The sequence below is a fragment of the Electrona antarctica genome (genome assembly GCF_951216825.1).
Source record: "Electrona antarctica genome assembly, chromosome: 5".
Lineage (NCBI taxonomy): Eukaryota > Metazoa > Chordata > Actinopteri > Myctophiformes > Myctophidae > Electrona > Electrona antarctica.
This window is the reverse complement of record NC_136810.1, coordinates 49,291,281-49,310,249: the sequence shown is the minus strand read 5'-3', so window position 1 is coordinate 49,310,249 and position 18,969 is coordinate 49,291,281. Positions and strand designations below refer to the sequence as shown.

The 18,969-nt window shown below is 42.9% G+C and overlaps 1 protein-coding gene across 2 annotated transcripts in view; it reads left to right on the top strand.

Annotated features, from left to right (window-relative positions):
* Positions 1–18,969, top strand: part of spon1b (spondin 1b) — a 125,320-nt gene that overhangs the window by 26,226 nt on the left and 80,125 nt on the right. For both annotated transcript variants that reach the window (XM_079500990.1, XM_079500989.1), the window contains exons 5-6: positions 2,297–2,416; positions 2,604–2,752. In XM_079500990.1, coding sequence (XP_079357116.1) covers positions 2,297–2,416; positions 2,604–2,752 — 269 coding nt within the window. The remainder of the gene's footprint in view (positions 1–2,296; positions 2,417–2,603; positions 2,753–18,969) is intronic.

The window sequence follows — 18,969 nt, the reverse complement described above, 5'->3', positions numbered from 1 at the left end:
CAATTTAACGGTGCATTTTTAAGTGGTGCAACCACTTCATTACGGAGCTTTGTGTGTCTGTGAGTGGCTGGCTGGGTCTGTCCGAGCACGGAAATAGCGTTTGTTTGGTTTTCACAACCAAGTGTCACTGTTGCGCAGCCTAACACACACACACACACACACACACACACATATTAACGGAATATATGATTATTTCGGGTGTGACAGTGACAGTACAGTACAGTACAGTACAGTACAGTACAGTACAGTACAGTACAGTACAGTACAGTACAGTACAGTACAGTACAGTACAGTACAGTACAGTACAGTACAGTACAGTAGAGGGACCCCCTGGGGATCCCCACACAGTAACTTCATTTCTCAACCGTTTAGGACATGGGGCGGCTCGCCGGAACCAGGCCGGCACCCTGGGCACGTTCCTGCGGGTCTGGAAGTGTCGGGGATCCCCGGGGATGCCCACACGGAGTTGCACCACTTACTTTCCTCACCAAGGAGTCAGCCCAGCTCCTAATCCAGACAACAGTCTTGTCAAAACTTGACTATTGTAACTCCCTCTTTACTGGCCTACCGGCATGTGCACTTAAGCCCCTCCAACTGATCCAAAATGCCGCAGCTCGCTTGGTCTTCAACCAGCCAAAATTCTCACACGTCTCCCCCCTTCTCCGCTCCCTCCATTGGCTCCCGGTCGCTGCCCGCACAGAATACAAAACTCTGATACTGGCATTCAAAGCAACCAAAGGCATGGCTCCCCCATTATCTTACAAGTATGATCGTACTTTACAAACCCTCCCGTGCACTCAGATCAGCCAACGCAGGGAAGCTGGAAGTACCTTCACTAAAAACGCCGGGACAACGCTCCACACGTCCCAAACCAAAATCCCTTCTGGCTCCAAAACTATGGAATGCACTCCCCATCACAATCAGAACTGCAGCCTCACTCCCAATCTTCCGCCGTAGTCTGAAAACCCACCTCTTCAGACTCCACCATGGCCCATAGCACTAGCCCCTTAGATAGCACTTTATGTAGACTTAGATAGTATTTTAAATATAGCACTTTATGTAGACTTAGATAGTATTTTAAACAGACTTATAGCATGTAGCACTAGAATTGCATTTTATGTAGTCATAGCACTTTATATACAAATGTATAATATATAATATAGTATAGTATGTATAGTTTACATAGATACTCCACTGTTACGTTCTTAGCTTACGCATGTTTCATGATAACTACTTTTTATATATGTGATGTATGCCATGCTTTTTGTTATTGCTTAATGTAAGTCGCTCTGGATTAAGAGCGTCTGCTAAATGCCTAAATTGTAAATTACTTCACACGGGTGTGATTTTTTTAATACACTATGACACCAAATATTATAGTTAACAGAGGGACTCTGTCTTTCTCAGGCTTAAAATCTTAAAGGTCCTGTTTACCCATCCAAACTTGGTCAGAAATATATATATTTTTTAATCAATGTCAAGTCAATGCCCATGTCAAGTATTTATTTCACCCAAATAGTCCATAAATGTTTTTTATAGCACCTTGAACATTGTCTATTTGCCCTCATTAACAATCCCAGGCTCTATGAATTATTGCAATATGATCTTGTAGATCTGCTATTTCTTCCGAATGTTCACCCCAGAAGGGACACTGGGGTTCATGTACCCGTTTATTCTAGGTGGACTATTTAGTGACATTTAGGTACCGCATTTTGTTTAAGCGCACTTCCTAATGTGTGAGTGTCAATGGTATGGCTGAACACCCGCATCGAATGTTATCAACCCATAATCATCAGTAGGTTACATCTCTAGACCATGCAATGGAGCCTACTGGACATTTCCTACTGCGAGTAGGCGACTAGGAAACACGAGTGAAATTGCTGCTGCCGAAACGAAAACATCATGAAACTGCGCTATACAACAACTTTGCTTTTATGTTTACTTACGGTGGCCGGTTAAAGCCCAAACCACACCAAAGGTTCGGGTCGGGGACAAAACGTTTTTTAAGGTAAACCACACCAATGCAACTTTTTGAGTTGCAAGGAGTTCCATTGGTGTGGTTGACCTTAAAAATGTTTTGTCCCGACCCGACCCTTTGGTGTGGTTCGGGCTTTAGACTGAGGTTAGGGTTAAGGTTAGGGTTAGTAATAGGGTTACTAGTAGGACAACGTGCCAAACGCGACGCCGGACAGTGGCTGACAACAACGTCAATATGTAGGAAATGTCCAGTAGGCTCCAGTGCCTATAAGTATTGTGTGTTCATGTGTGCTGCATGTGTTGTCTTGTCTCTCTATAGAGCCTGTGTTCGGCGCGGCCACAGAGAGTCCTCTGGGTTGCTGTGCCTGTGGAACCGCGAAGTACAGGCTCACCTTCTTTGGCAACTGGTCTGAGAAAGTTCATCCTAGAGATTACCCCAGTGAGTTCAAGTGTGTGTGTGTGTGTGTGTGTGTGTGTGTGTGTGTGTGTGTGTGTGTGTGTGCGCGTGTGCGCGCAACTATGTATCACAGAAGATAGAGAAACAGCAGTAAGTGGTGTTTGCAGGGAGCATACTGAGAAGATTCTAAGTTATACACAGGCCTGTTGTCCTTCCTTGTGTCCTATAGGACGAGCTAACCACTGGTCCGCTCTGATTGGAGGGTCCCATTCCAGAAGCTACGTCCTGTGGGAATACGGTGGTTATGCCAGCGAAGGAGTCCGCCAGGTTGCTGAGCTAGGTTCTCCAGTCAAGATGGAAGAAGAGATTCGACAGAAGGTCAGTAACACACAAGACCTTACTTAAGCTAGATCAGGGGTTTTCAATTTTGACCACCATCCTGACTAAGGTGTTGTTCAGACGAGGACGTATTTTGCGTTACCCGCACAAGTACTTAGCCGATCTGCCCTTTCTGCCACACGGAGAGAGACAGCGTTTTGGGGAACCGGCTCTTTTTGAAACCGGCTCCCAGAGTGACAAACTTCGGGGGCGCTACTTTGTCATCTCCGTGTGTACAGCGAATGCCGCCTATTTGCTGAAACGGTGACACCATAGTCCCCTCGCCCCCTTCAAACTAACCTCACGTCGCCAGGCTTTCCACCTCCAAAACAACTGATGGCTGCGTCCATGAGCTTTTTATACAGCAACATGATACGTTCTTTTTTACTTGGAATGATGCAGGTTTATGACGAGCCTTTCATAACCGCCAGCTCACTGGTATTAATTGCTTAATGGTTATGTATTATTTAATATGTGTATATTGCATGTGAATGAATGGTGTGGTTTGACCTGTAGTGTAAAGGGAAGCCTTTAATATTGTTTGTGCATTCGTTCATGAAGTGCTAATGGTTTATTTCACCATAACCACTTACATAAGTATCACAGCTATTTTATATTTGCACATAATGTCTATAAATCTCTTCTCCGGAAATATCTGCAGCCCGTGAGCTTGTAGATGAGATATAAAACAGATTATTGTCGGTTTAATAATAGTTGGTTTGCAGTGAGTGCACCCACACAGATGTAAAATGAACGTAATAATAATAAACGTGGGACATGAGATATGTCTGCAGATTTTCACTATGGAAGCATTACATGTATAATATCTTCTCTGACTCAACAAAGCCATTGATTCACCTTCAACTCTAACCGACTCACAAGAACAAATTGATTCCTGTCACATTGAAAAATTCAACCTTTTACAACCACGGGGGCGGGGCTATTGTAAATGTCAGTATCATGTAAATGCATCATTTCCATCTCTGAAAGGTTGGGATTAGATGGATTTCGGTCTGTAATAAATGAGTTCAACTGTGGTGAGAATCCCTGCACTATACAAAATAAAATACAAAATAAGCGCAGTGTTCAAAATAACAATATGCTGAGCCAAGAGAAGATCAGCAAAATGTCTTCGGATAAAGTCAGAGAGCACGGTATCTGCATTGCGCTTCTCCTCCTTGTCAGTGCGTAGAGAGTTGAGGTATGATGATTGTTATTGCTTGCTGGGTCCTCCACCTACTGTTAACCCGTTTAGGCCTGACCTCGAAATTTAAAAAAAATTGCTTCTAAATCCTCCAGTTTTCTGAAATAAATATTTTCACAATTTTTCAAAAATAGCAGACCTACAAGCTCGTAGCGCGCCACTCGGTGGCGCGCTATGAGCTTGTAGATCTGCTATTTTTCAATAGCTAAAGCATAACATAATGCTAACACCAAAAGGGGTTCCCGCCAAAAATGGGTTAATGTGTGTTGTCAGAAGCCATTACATCACAGCTTGAAGTTAATGAGGGGTTCTGATGAAATGAGGAATGCAAATTGTGCCAGACGTGCATCTGCATGTACTGTACATATCCGTTCTTCTCGCACGCTCTGTTTTTCCCCTTGTCACAATGGTGGTTTAATGGATGGATTCGCAGTAGTGTGAAAGTTCCCATTTCCACAAACAGTACAGTTAGAGAAAATTAGCAAAATGTGTGGCAAATCTGCAAAAGAAATGTATAACACAAGCTTTCTTCACAAATGTGTTCATAAAGGTGTCTACAATCACATAAAAATTTGTTCCAACCCAACTCCCTTGGGAAACTTTGTGACAGCTGCTGAAAGTTGGGGTACCATAAACATCCAATATAAGGCAAATTTCCCAAAATGTCATTATGCTGTAAGTAGCATGTGACATGTCAAACTAGGGCGTTTTCATGACGCTGAATCCATTCCAAGCATTAGTTTTGCACAAAAACACTCCTTGGGCTAAATTCGGCCATAGACACTTGCCCAAATGTGCCCAATGTGCTGACCTCATCACATTTGTGATGATTGCTATGGCCATATTTAGGCGAAGGAGTGACTTTTGTGCAAAACTAATGCTTGGAATGGATTCAGCATCATGAAAACCCCCTAGTTTGACATGTCACATGCTACTTAAAGTATAATGAAATTTGGACATTTCTGCCTTATATTGGATGTTAATGGTACCCCAACTTTCAGCAGCTGTCACAAAGTTTCCCAAGGGAGTTGGGTTGGAAATGTATTTTCTGTGATAGTAGACACCTTTATGAACACATTTGTGAAGAAAGCTAGTGGCTTTCTTGTACCTTTCCCTCATTATAGGTTTCATTGTGTGTGTGTGTGTGTGTGTGTGTGTGTGTGTGTGTGTGTGTGTGTGTGTGTGTGTGTGTGTGTGTGTGTGTGTGTGTGTGTGTGTGTGTGTGTGTGTGTGTGTGTGTGTGTGTGTGTGTGTGTGTGTGTGTGTGTGTGTGTGTGTGTGTGTGTGTGTGTGTGTGTGTGTGTGTGTGTGTGTGGTTGTGTTAAGACATTTGGGAGAGGAAGTGTCCGTGATAAGACTCTGCTAATAAGTGTATAATGAAATGCCTGTGAGTGTGTGCATGTCTGCACACGCATTCTTGCATATCTGTGTGTGCGCATGTGTGCACACTGCACAGCATGCGTGTGTGTACTAACTTATCTTACACATGTAACATTGCGTGTGGCCTACTGTACAGTATATGCTATACTCTGTGTGTCAGTACGTGTGTGTGTATACAGCTGTGTACAGTACAACATTCTGCATAGACGGCACAGGACACCATAAGTAGCCTTGCCGAGCCATGAGGCCCATATGGCAGGAGCCTATCTCCTGTTTCTGTAGCGTGAGGCAGCTTGCTGTACAAGTACACCCCCTGGACATGACGCTTTATGTCGTAGGGACTTACCCCCAATCCAACCCCCAATGCTGAGTGTCAAGCAGGGAGGCACTGGGTCCCATTTTTAGAGTCTTTGGTATGACACGGCCGAACGGATCGAACCCCGACCTCCCAGTCTCAGGGCGGACACTCTAACCACAAGGCCACTGAGCTGGACAGGACACCATACCTTTTGAATATGTTTGATCCCTCAAGATCTCCATTATGCTCAAAATGTAAAGACAAAACTGGTACTTATATGCACTGCTTTTGGGACTGTTCGACAATCTCCAAATTCTGGTTCTTTATTTCCAAAGAGATAATAATTTTTAAATGTAACATTGAAATGAAACCAATGCTCAGCCCATATCCAGACCGGACCATGTCCCTGAACCCATCTAATGTTATGCTTCTTCAAAAATTATTAGTTCTGGCCAGAAAATGTATTATCCTTTTCAATTGGATTATGGATAAACCACCAACAGTTACACAGTGGTACCGAGATATACACAAAATTCTACCTTATGGAGAGACTGAGTGCTAGGTCTAAACTAAAGGCAATGAAGAAATGTTCACGAAAATATGGAAACCTCTACTTGACCGCTAGTCCTTAGCTAAAGGTAGATGTGACATGTTTAAAAACCCTGGTTAACGAGGACAGTAACGCATGGTTTGTCTCTAGCTGATCAATTGTTTTGGGGAGTTCCAGACCCACAGGAACGCGCCCAGGGGCCGGACCGGCATTTTTCACCAACGTCCCGGAATCGTCCCAAAATACATAATGAATGTATACAGTCCCATTTATTTATTTTTATAAGTCATTCTAACCATTCACCAATGTGAGGGCAGAACATATAACAGTTATTTAAAGACTTCCAGCATTGCTTTTGAAAGTGGCAAGGAATCATAATAGGTATCATAATAATCCTTGATAAATGCATCAATCCTTGAAGTAAATGCCTTCTTTAGATGGCATTTACCCAGATGGGTAAAATTTTGGAGGGGTCGCCAGTTGCATTTCTGAATATGTGCAAAGTAATGAAACTCTGAATAAAAATATACATCCATGTTTTCTAAGATACTATTTTAGTAAAATAGTCACAATACAGAATATTTTAGGTAATTTTAGGTAAAAGCTTTCGGATGCACACGTCTGCATGTGTGACACTGAAAACTCAGTTTTTCACTGGCGTGCGTCAGAACCTCAGGCTCAGACACATACGTAGGTCAATGCACAGCCTCAACTTGCCCACTGTGATCTTCTCACTTGCGGGTCAAAGTTGTCAGTGTGGGGTGTTAGGGTAACACCTCCGGTGTTACTGTAGGTGTGTGATATCTTTTTATGGATCTTGATATCTTACCTACAGCAGGATGCATCCACCACATTGTTCCATCCACCGTCCACAGGCTGTTGAGAGCCACTGTTTCAACTTTCATGTACAGTATTAATATGCGACAGTTTCCTTAATCCTTATATTAACTTTTGGCTCATATGAAAGTTGTACATGTCCTTGTGCTGCAGGGAGCGCTGAGCCTGTGCTCAGCGTGCTAGCTCTGCGTCTGCGGCACCCTCTCTCCTAGATAGTGCTGAAAGGTGCATCATAGCAGTTTATAGTTGAACAATAGTGTGTTCTTAGAGGTCTGACAGTTGGGTGTTTGCCTGTCAGTTTGAGTTTGGGCTGTTATATGGAGACATTGGAGGCTGAAGGACAGGCCTAACTCCTCTCTTGGCCGGCCTTGTCTTGTCTCTGGCACTAAACACTACCCTGACACAAAGGAAATGTTATGTGGAATGAGAGGGTTTTGCGAGTGTACTCTGCAGCCTGGAATGCGAGCCATTGTGCCGTAGACTCACTGACATGACTTGAGTGGGCCTTCTACTATGGAATAGTAGAAGTCTAGTAGAATGGACTTCTACGGCAGGGGTTCTCAACGTTTTTGGCCGGGGACCCCCGGAAATGCTTTGGCAATAACAATAACAATAACAATAACCTTAACCCATTTTGGGCGGGAACCCCTTTTGGTGTTTTAAGCATTATGTTATAATTTAGCTATTGAAAAATAGCAGATCTACAAGCTCGTAGCGCGCCACCCAGTGGCGCGCTACGAGCTTGTAGGTCTGCTATTTTAGAAAAATCGTGAAAATATATATATATATTTTTTGAAAATAATTTGGGGACCCCCTAAAATAATTTGGCGACCCCCCGAGGGGTCGCGACCCACGGGTTGAGAACCCCTGGTCTAGTAGAATGGACTTCTGCGGAGAGCTTGCTGGTGGTGCTGGGGTGGTGGTGCATACAGCTACTGCCACTAAAACACTACCCTGACACAAAAGGAAACGTTGTGTGGAATGAGAGGGCTTGCGAGTGTACTCTGCAGCCTGGAATGTAAAGCCATTGTGCCGTAGACCCACTGGCATGTAGGCCTTCTACTATGGAATGTTGGCTATTAAAAAGAAAATAAAGTGTGTGTGTGTGTGTGTGTGTGTGTGTGTGTGTGTGTGTGTGTGTGTGTGTGTGTGTGTGTGTGTGTGTGTGTGTGTGTGTGTGTGTGTGTGTGTGTGTGTGTGTGTGTGTGTGTGTGTGTGGGGGGGGTAGATGACGGTCAAAGAGAAAACACACTTTCTTTAATTAGATGGACAGTCCACCAAGTTTAGACTAGGCCATAATTATGAATAATAATAGTAATATTGAAGATAGTCTTGTTATCTTGTCTTGTTATTATTTATTTTTTTGGGGGGGGGATTTCATAATAGGCATGATCACTGAATGACTAGGCCTACTCGGAAAAAAGTTATTCAACTGGTTAAATATATACAGTAGGGAATAGTAATCTTACAGTAGTGGGTGACATTGTGGTACATGATGATCTCCACTTTCTACTGGAATAATACCAGAGCAACTGATATCTCACACATGTACAGTGCATAAAAGGTGATACAGAAGAACACAACATGTTTTCTGTGTAAGCACTGCCCAAGAAACACACTATTGTATGTTCCGGCAATTTACTCTAGCTTCAGTCAGCGTGCACTTAATTGCAAGAGGCTGCTGTAAAGCTGGAGCAGAGAAAGTTGACACGGGTCAATAATCCCCGTTTTAGCTGAGAATCTCAACCATCCGGGGCAGCGATCAGCTGTGGTGATGTGAGGACAAAGCCTTAAGAGATACCTCTGTAATTACAAGCTTGAACCTTTGCTTTCCTAAATACTAAGCCCTGACACAGGACAGAAAGACAGACAGCCATGCAGGCAGTTACACAATCATGCAGTGGGCGACCGCAGCCGGGACTTTCTGACTTGGCAGTCACCTAACCATACTAAAAATGGTAAATGGTGCATTTATATAGCGCCTTTATCCAAGGCGCTTTACATAGATTGTGCATTACATTCACCCATTCACACACACATTCATACACCGATTGCGGCGGAAGCCATGCAAGGTACCAACCAGCACATCGGGAGCAATTTGGGGTTCAGTGTCTTGCCCAAGGACACTTCGACATGTAGACAGGAGGAGCCGGGATTTGAACCGCCGACCCATGGATCATTGGACGACCTGCTCTACCTCCTGAGCCACAGCCGCCCTGTCTGTACTATACTGTCTGTGATAAGAATCCGAAATCCATTATTTACTTGTTGTTCCGTCAGAAACATCATATAATCAGTAGTTTAGTCTGATAAGTAGTTTAGCCATTTAAGAGCAGGGAGATCAATCGCTGAATTCAGCGCCGTCAGCGGTGTGTTATTTCTTCTAAACATTGCTCTCAAGAATGTTTTTAAAAACATTTGAAGCGAGAAATAGATGATGCAGTAAGCGAAAATGGATTCTATTTGATCAACACTATTTGATCAACACTTTGATCAGCTGGACACAGTGGGCAGACGGACAGCAATACTTATGGAATACTTGAATTACTGTAGGCAAGGAAATACCTAGTTGGTTATGAATAAAGTAGCCGTGTAATAAGTGGGATAATGTATGACGCGACAGCAGTTGTTTAGAAATAATGCCCTTCAGGATGATTAGACACCTCAACTTCGTTTCAGTGTTTAAACATCCTGTTGCTTACTTACTTACTTACTTACCACGTCATACATTATCCCAATCTTCCTCTTTCTCTCAGATCTGCTACCTCTCTTGGCCGCTTCAGGATTTCCTTGTATTCACACCTCGAAACAACCTGTTCATGCTACTAGCATTACTACTGCTTATTTCTCACCTGGTTATTGTACTGTATTGTCCATTTATTTGTCCAAAATGTGTTGAGGGCTGGGGTTGTGGGTGGGAGCTGAGCAAGCTATCTGTATGTGTGTATTGTGTATCGTGTACTGTGTATTGTGTAACTGCACTGTAATGTATGTACCGTAATATAGTAGAAGGCTAGTAGAATAAACTGAACCCTTACGGAAAGCAGAGCTTACTGGTGGTGCTGGGGTGGGTATCCGGAGAACTCGCCAGTTTACCAGTTCAGTGTATTTTAGCTTTAATTCACCTTCATTTAACTTCAGTTAACACTAGGGAAAGTAGGAATGCTAAAGTTTAAACACCAAAGTACCGAAACAATGTAATTCATTAGTAAACAATATCCTGAAATGGTAGGCCTACTTATCATTGCTATTCACATACTCACCTTTTTATCATTATCTAGCTGACCATTTAATTGCACAAAATCACTTTGGAAATTAACTATAACATCTGTGGGTTTGACGTACTACACTGATGAAGACAGCATGTTAGCATAACGATGAAGACATTGATGAAGCATTTTCGCCCCGGCGACTTGGTAAACTGGCGAGTTCTCCGGTATCCCTAGGGTGGTGGTATAGGAGCAAACAAGGTGCATGCAACATTCAGTGGCAGCAAGAGGAAATCTAAAGATTCAGCTGACCTTAAGTATAGATGGCCAATTTGATCAGTTGCTTGACACGTCACACACTGTACATCGCCCACATAGAGCTGCACGTGCGTGTAAACCTCTCGAGTGTATATGCCCAACCTATCCCGCAGGCTACGCATCATTTCTGTAAGAGGGTAAAGCAAATGGAAGTACAAAGAGCAACTGGACAAGGCTCAACATGCAAAAACCTGTGGGAGAAGTATGTGAGATGAAGTTCATTTGAGCAAATCCTCCAGGCACAGCTGAACTTACTCCACTCCCACCCCAGCAGTTGATAACCACAGTTCTGCCTTAATTCGAAGTCATGGTCTCTCTCTCTCTCTTAAGTCCTGGCACTAAGCGGCACTCACAGGTTTTGACATGCCAAAGTGCTTGAGTCATTTAGTCAGCTCGACTACGACTGCCAAAGTAAAGTGTGCCTACAACAATAAATAAAATAGAAGTGCACAGACTGATTACGTATTACTTGACGTTGTAAAGATAAATACAATTTGAGTTTTAGTTTTGTGCCAGTAATGCTATTTTTGTAATATCACTTAGGAACATAGAGTGCACAGTATTGGCAAGTAAAGATTAAAAGTGCACTGTTCTCAGCCAGTACAGCTGACTGATTTAGGGGGAAACGCCCAAGAACCACCCAGCACAGTGAAATTCCACCTTTTTAACTAATTTAGGCCTGACGTCGAAATCAAAAACAGTCTTCTGAAAGAATATATGTTCAATTTTCAAAGATTTGTGCCGCATTTTCACGATTTTTCAAAAATAGCAGCGAGTGGCGCGCTATGAGCTTGTAGATCTGCTATTTTTCAATAGCTAAAGTATAACGTAATGCTTAAAACACAAACGGGTTCCCGCCCAAAATGGGTTAATGTCACAACCCGCTTATTGTACACGGGAGGGACACTAAATTACATGGCACACTCGGTTACATGGCATGTCTAATTACTGTGAAATGTCACACAGACCAGAATATCGTAAAAGTCAAGGTAGTGAAATGTGTGTTCAAGGAGTAAAATCTCAACCTTTTATAATACCATGGCACACTGACGGAGAGCAGGGACAAAAGAAAATCCATCCATGGTACACCTAATTATAACGTGCTCTGAAATGTCACATACCACACAGCCACGTGTGATCTTACATGATCAGAGATAGCAAAATGTCAAGAGCGCGGCTGGCCGGAGAGCACGGCGCATTGCATTTGAAGCGGAAAAGTGTGTTGATGCCTGGGTTGATTCAATTAACTTGTAATGAGTGTAGTCGGACGTGACGGCTCACAACATAAAACCTCAAAGGTGCATTAGAACAAGTTCCACGGTGTACTTTGAACCACCAGCAGCCACCACTCACATGCCATAACTAACCTTTCGTCATGCATCCAACACCTACTTTTTCAAAAGCGTCACTCGGGTAAAGATTCCTCTGGGAAATATCTATTGTGACTTGACCTTTTGGAAAAAAAACCCTTTGGAGCAAAAGGCCCTTCCTCTCTCTCTTCTTTGTATTTATCCACTTGAGCCTCAGCATGCCTATTGCCTACTCTGTGGGGAACATTTGACTAAAATATCTCACATTGTGAGCTCGTAGATCAGCTACTTTGGTGTAGAGTAGACGGGAAAAAGCGCTGGAAAAAGCGCCGTTTTACTGTTGCTATTTTTGGTGAATCGATGTGTGTAAAGTGAAATATAGGCGTACCAAATGTGTTCTTTACATGTCCGCTTTATCAAATGGAGGGTTTAAGTGGTGCTGAGTTTGCAGCTAAACAAAAGCAAAACCAGTGCATGAATTTCACGATACATTAAAATCTCCGCGATATCAACGATTATCGTCCCAAGAGTTTAAAATGAGAAACGTGTGCCAAGTGATAAAATATGCTGCATTGATGTAGAGTAAATCGTCTCTCGATCCCGATCTCACCCAAACACGGTAAAATTGCACAGATTGGCAATTCCGTACATACACACCTAGAAAACCCCCAAATCCGTATACAGTATTACCTTACTACTGTTTTCACCACGACGGAGGCGTAGCTTTCACTAGTATTGTATGTAAGGAATTGACAATCGGTGCTATTTCACCGTGTTTGGCTGAGATCGGGTTTGACATTACTGTATTTATGATTCTGTGCTATTGGGTGACAACTCGGATGGGGCTGAGTCGGCTCTACCGAACTCGCGGCGACCCGTGGTGCCCCTCAGTGTAATATGTACCGATTTTGGGGGTTTCTATAGGTGTGTATGTACGGAATTGCCAATCCATGCTATTTCACCGTGTCTGGGTGAGACCGGGTTGCTCTCGAGACAGTCTATGATTGAACACGGGCGCCAGGAGGTCAATCGATGCAGGTCTTTTTGACCCTCTGGTCATCTCGTTTTGGCCCGGCTACTTTCCTAGGTGTACACCCTTCACAGCACCCCCCTCATATCCTGCTCGGAGAGGACAAGCGTGCTTGATGTTTCAGGGTGTACAACCCCAGCTTCTTGCTGTGGTCATCGGGTACATGCATTAGGTCTGAGCCTATAGCCATATTGCCCCCGGGCTAGTACCCATCATGCTTCTCCGGGGAGTCCTATAGGTTTAATTGTATGTGCTGTACTTTAAGGTCAGAGCTTTTTGTTGGAGCCACGTTGCTATGCGGCAGTGTTGGAAATGTAAAATATGTCGCTATATGACCTTCGCATGGAGCTCTTATATACTATTTCCATATCTTCCTCTTTTTTTCCCCTCTTTGTCCATTTCCTCCCCCTTCATCCCTCATTTACATCTTTACAGCTGCGTGAGTGACTGACTCCTCTCATACATTGACAGCCTTTATCTCATTGTTTATTCTCTATCTGTTTTGAAGACCTCATTTCGGGGAGGGAGGGGGGGTGGGGAGGGGGGGGGTGGTCAATGGAACTATCATTCATGTTTGTGCTCAAAACATTTCACAGGAAAATGCCGCAGACCTCCCTCAGACGGGCAGACAATCGCCCACACACTGGCTTGACAAATATGTACGCACGCATGCATGCGCGAACACACACACGCACGCACGCGCGCACACGCACACACCAACACACACACCAACACATGCACGCACCATCTAGTCTCATTCCTGACACCACCTGTCAGATTAAGAGGGAAGGAAGTAGTGCTAAGAGAAACTCTCTCTCTCTCTCTCTCTCTCTCTCTCTCTCTCTCTCTCTCTCTCTCTCTCTCTCTCTCTGTGCGTTGCTCTTCAAGCATCTGTGCTTGCTTAGAACCATTTTGTCAAGCTATCACAGAGCCAACATCCAACATCCTTGTCTTTTTTTTACCTGCTGCAGTTGTCAACAGTAGCATTGTTCTTTGTCGGAACAATACTACTCCATTTGCTTTGGCAGATAGCAGATACTTTGCAATATTATTATCTGTGTTTTGTGTTTCATTTGCATTCAGGGACACATCAACGCATACCACACCATGCACATAACTTCACATTATTATTGTGCTGGCTTTAACATCACCTGCACCTCCACGGATGCAGGATTAAAGGGATATTCCACGCGCCTCGAGCCAAAATCAGGCTGATCCCGTGCGTCTCAGGAGCGAATACACACAGCTGAATAATAGGGGTGTATATAATAGTAACTGCATCAAAAAATCTATTTTAATTTAAGTATATTGAAATGGAAACTCAACATATCGTATCGTTTGACTTTGTATCGTATCGTATCGATTTGAAATGAAAATAATCGGTATTGAATCGTTTTGCAATGCAAATAATGAACTGTATCAGTACTAAGCACTTGTTCATGTCTTTGCTTAAAGGACCACTTCACCACTTTTCAACTTCTCTTCCTTTAATTGGTCCTAACTAATGTTCATGATAAAATACCACCATTTTTTCCTACTCAGTCTGTGTCTCATAGGAAGGCTGTGGGCAGTTCAGAAACCCGTCCACCAGTGACATCATCGATGGTGAATCCAAGCTAATAGAAACTGCAGGCTTTTTTTTGCAATGCAAAAGTTGAAGCCATTGTTCTCACGATAATACAAATCTAAATATATTTTAAAACAAATCTTGTTTAAAAAAAAATCTGCCTAATGATGATGTCACTGGTGGACGGGTGTCCGAACTGCCCAAAGCCCTCCTATGAGACACAGACTGAGTAGGAAAAAATTATGGTGTTTTATCATGAACATTAGTGAGGACCAATTATATGAAGAGATGTTGAAAAGTGGTGAAGTGGTCCTTTAATAGTTACTGTATCGAATTTAAATCATTGACTCGTATCGTATGTATCGTTGTTAAAATGTACACCCCTACTGAATAAGGAAGGCGCTGGAGCATTGGAGCCTTTTTATTTTAATAACAGGTGTAACTAATAACTAAACACATAAACAAACGACAACGTTTCAATGTCAGATTACATCTTCATCGGGTCACCTGCAGGTTATTGAATTCACACATACACATTTTATAGTTTATCCCATTTTGGGGCGGGAACCCCTTTTGGTGTTAGCATTATGTTATGCTTTAGCTATTGAAAAATAGCAGATCTACAAGCTCATAGCGCGCCAGCGAGTGGCGCGCTACGAGCTTGTAGGTCTGCTATTTTTGAAAAATCGAAGAACGACTGACATAGAAACAGCTTTTTCAGAAAACTGTCAGGATGTAGAAGACATTTTTAGAATCTGATCTCAGGTCAAAATGGGTTATAGCAACTCTCTGCCTATATCTCACTTTTAGAAGAGGACCGAAGGAAGAAGAAAGAGGCTAGAGGGGAGCATTAACATTTGAATGATCCTTTTGTATTTATTCATCTATTTGGAAACTAGCTACCGGTGGTATCATTTTGTAATGACTTGCTCGCTGCGCTTTTGTGTGATAGACTATCGTACAGGAAACGATGAGGGGTTTCACACCAACTCCTCTCTCCATATCTATTAGCTGCCAATGTCTGGGTGGATTTAAAGCGTCTTTGTACATGAAGCTGATGCCCCATTGCGTTTCTCTCTGCTAGAAGGCGTCTTTTTAAGCCATTTTGGGCGGGAAGTTACCCTTTTGGTGTTAGCATTATGTTATGCTTTAGCTATTGAAAAATAGCAGATCTACAAGCTCATAGCGCGCCACCGAGTGGCGCGCTACGAGCTTGTAGGTCTGCTATTTTTGAAAAATCGAAGAACGACTGACATAGAAACACAGCTTTTTCAGAAAACTGTCAGGATGTAGACGACATTTTTAGAATCTGATCTCAGGTCAAAATGGGTTAATCATATTCTTATACCAATAATCTTCCAAATATTATGGAATATATTGGCCTTAAAACCTTTTGTTTTCTTGTCCGTTGTGGTTTGTACTGGTGTTTCACTCACATGAGACGCACGTCTTTTAATGCACGCACAAAGATGTGTTCACTCGCCCACTCTCTCTCACTTTGCTGAACTACGTTTTATTTATGCATGATGATGGTCAGTGCTGCTGACCCTGGATCAGCTGGACTACAGTATAATGGCCTTATAGTCCAGTAATAATGTAATTTGACCTCTAACTAATTGCAAAAAAACCAAACTCAACTGATTTTGCATCTTCAATATATCCTGAATAACAGAAAAAAAGTTGCCTGGAATTGTCTGAGGGGAAAGTGTTGAAAATGGCCTGTACAGTCTGGCCACCATTGACATCCTATTATAAGGCAATATTTTCTAAATTTCCTTATGCTTTAAGTAGCATGTGACATATGAAACTAGGGGGTTTTCATGATGCTGAATCCATTCCAAGCATTAGTTTTGCATAAAAACACTCATTGGGCTAAATTTGGCCATAGCAACTTGCCAAAATGTGATGATGGATATATTGAAGATGCAAAATCAGCTGAGTTCGGTTTCTTTGCAATTAGTTAGAGGTTGATCCTGTATTTTCCATAGATTTCCTGTACTATTATACTGGTCTCATACACAGTAAAATCCTGTATAAAATGTATCTATTTGTAGGTTACATTATCACTCAGGATTTCACTGTAGATGGAAAATAGGAAAAAGATCCGATATATATAGTCCTTACCCGTTCTGAATATATGAACAGCAAATGAGTGGGTTCAGTGTGGGTAATGCGATGTAATAGATGACATTACTGATAGGGGAGGAATAATTCTGATTCTAAATGAAGTTATTGAATATTTTCACGTTCTGTGTTGCACTTTGTAGACGGTCCCTAACCGCTCAGCTAACCGTCTGCTGCCCATAGAGATGCATATAATCTATTAAACTGGGAGGTTGGCTTTGGTGTTTGTAATTAAAGCAGGGCACATTGAGGCTGGAGGACAGAGCTGTGCGGCGCTAGGTTCCTTGAGGCTGTCCGTGCGTCGTGGCATTTTGAGAAGGTGTCCTAAGCGAGCAGCAGTCTTGCTCTGTGCTAAGGAAGTGTACAGAAAGAATGACAGACAGACAGCGTTCGGTCAATTTAAGGTGGCCTTACACTAGCCGATAATCGGGCATTTATGACGCTCGGGGGGTGCCCGACCGCTCAAAGCGCGATCGGGATCGGCCCGATCAACATCAAGAATGTTTTATATTTGCTCTGCCCCGCTCCGATTATCCTGTAGTCTGTGGCACTGATCAGATTTCAGATTGAAAAAAATCGGCTAGTGTAAGGCCACCTTTAGTGTAGATTTAGTGTAGATTTAGATATATTGATATATGATATATATTGATATATATATATTTATATGCGTTGTGTGTGCATGCACACGTGTTTCTGTGCGTGCACATAATTTTGTGATGGGAGCCTGTATCTTTGAGACTTTTGTACGTTGGGGAGTTATAGTGTAGTGCTATCCATCAAGAGTTGTGCTTGTAAGAAACTGATGATTTGGAAGTTCCAAAGGGCAACATACCGCACGCACGCACGCACGCACGCACGCACGCACGCACGCACGCACGCACGCACGCACGCACGCACGCACGCACGCGCACACACACACACACTTCAGAAAGCTTTAGGCGGATGACAGATGGACAGACCCTCACAGCCAACTCTAATTGGCTGAAAGGTTCATACAGGCCAAACGGAGGGAGGAAGCTGGCCACAGAGCTGGAGATGAGAGTAGTGGCAGCCGAGACATTTCTTGTTTTTTTTTCTATTTGTATGATGTGTGCCGCCTTTTCATCAGACAGGGTACCGAACAGAACTTTTTCATCGGGCAAGGTACTGAACAGAACAGAGGGAGGGAGATGGGGAGGATGGAAGAATGCTTACAAACACAGGAGGGGTCAGAGGTCAGAAGAGAACACATGGTGTGAGTACATGCCGCACTGCCTCACTCTGACTGAAGCAGTGGTGGAAAAAGTACTCGAATGTTTTACTTAACCCATTTTGACCTGAGATCAGTTTCTAAAAATGTCTTCTACATCCTGACAGTTTTCTGAAAAAGCTATGTTTCTATGTCAGTGGTTCTTCGATTTTTCAAAAATAGCAGACGTACAAGCTCGTAGCTCGTAGCTCGTAGCTATGAGCTTGTAGATCTGCTATTTTTCAATAGTTAAAGCATAACATAATGCTAACACCAAAAGGGGTTCCCGCCCAAAATGCGCAAATGTGTCAATACGGCAAAGTAGGAATACTAAGTAACATTATGGAATTCAAAATGTAAAAGTTCAAAAGAAATGGCATCAAAATGTACTTAAAGTACCAAAAGTAAAAGTATACTCATTATGCAGAATGTCCCATTTCAAGTTTTCGCCCTGTCAGGTGAAGAGAAACGTCTTGGCTCCTCCTGCATTGAAGGAAGCATGAGTTCAGTCTGTTGCTCTCCCCAGGTTGGCAGAGGGAGTGTAACACCCAGGATTACACTAGAGAATTGACACATGGGTGAAAAAAATGGGTTACAGAAATCATGGGATAATTACATGGCCTATTTTCAAATGGCTGAAATATACAGTATATATATATGCACTGATGTGCTTAAAATATGTTGTGTAAAGTAACTAGTAACTAAAGTTTTCAAATAATTGTGGGCCGGATTAACACCTCTGAGGGTACCCCTGGGCACTGAAGCTCGAAGGGCCCCCCTTCACATGCATGTGCGAACCATTTTGGCCATTTTTGGGCGGTTTTATGCTGTAATATTAGCCTATTCATGGCTATTAGTGGGGAACATTTCTGTGGAGCTAAAAAAAATTGTTTTAGGCCCCCCTGGTGCCCAGAGCCCGATCCCAAAGTGCCCTTATGGTAGATCCGGCCCTGAGCGGAGTACAATATCAGAAGTGTAGTGGAGTAGAAGTAAAAGTATTGGGAATTGGAAATACTCAAGTAAAGTACAAATACTACAGTACTTAAGTAAATCTACTTGGTTACTTTCCACTACTGCTGTAAAGTCAGGAGGATGCCACTAGCACAGATCCACACTTTATGTCTGTTCTGTTCTGCTCCGCTCCGCTTGGCTCTGTTCCATG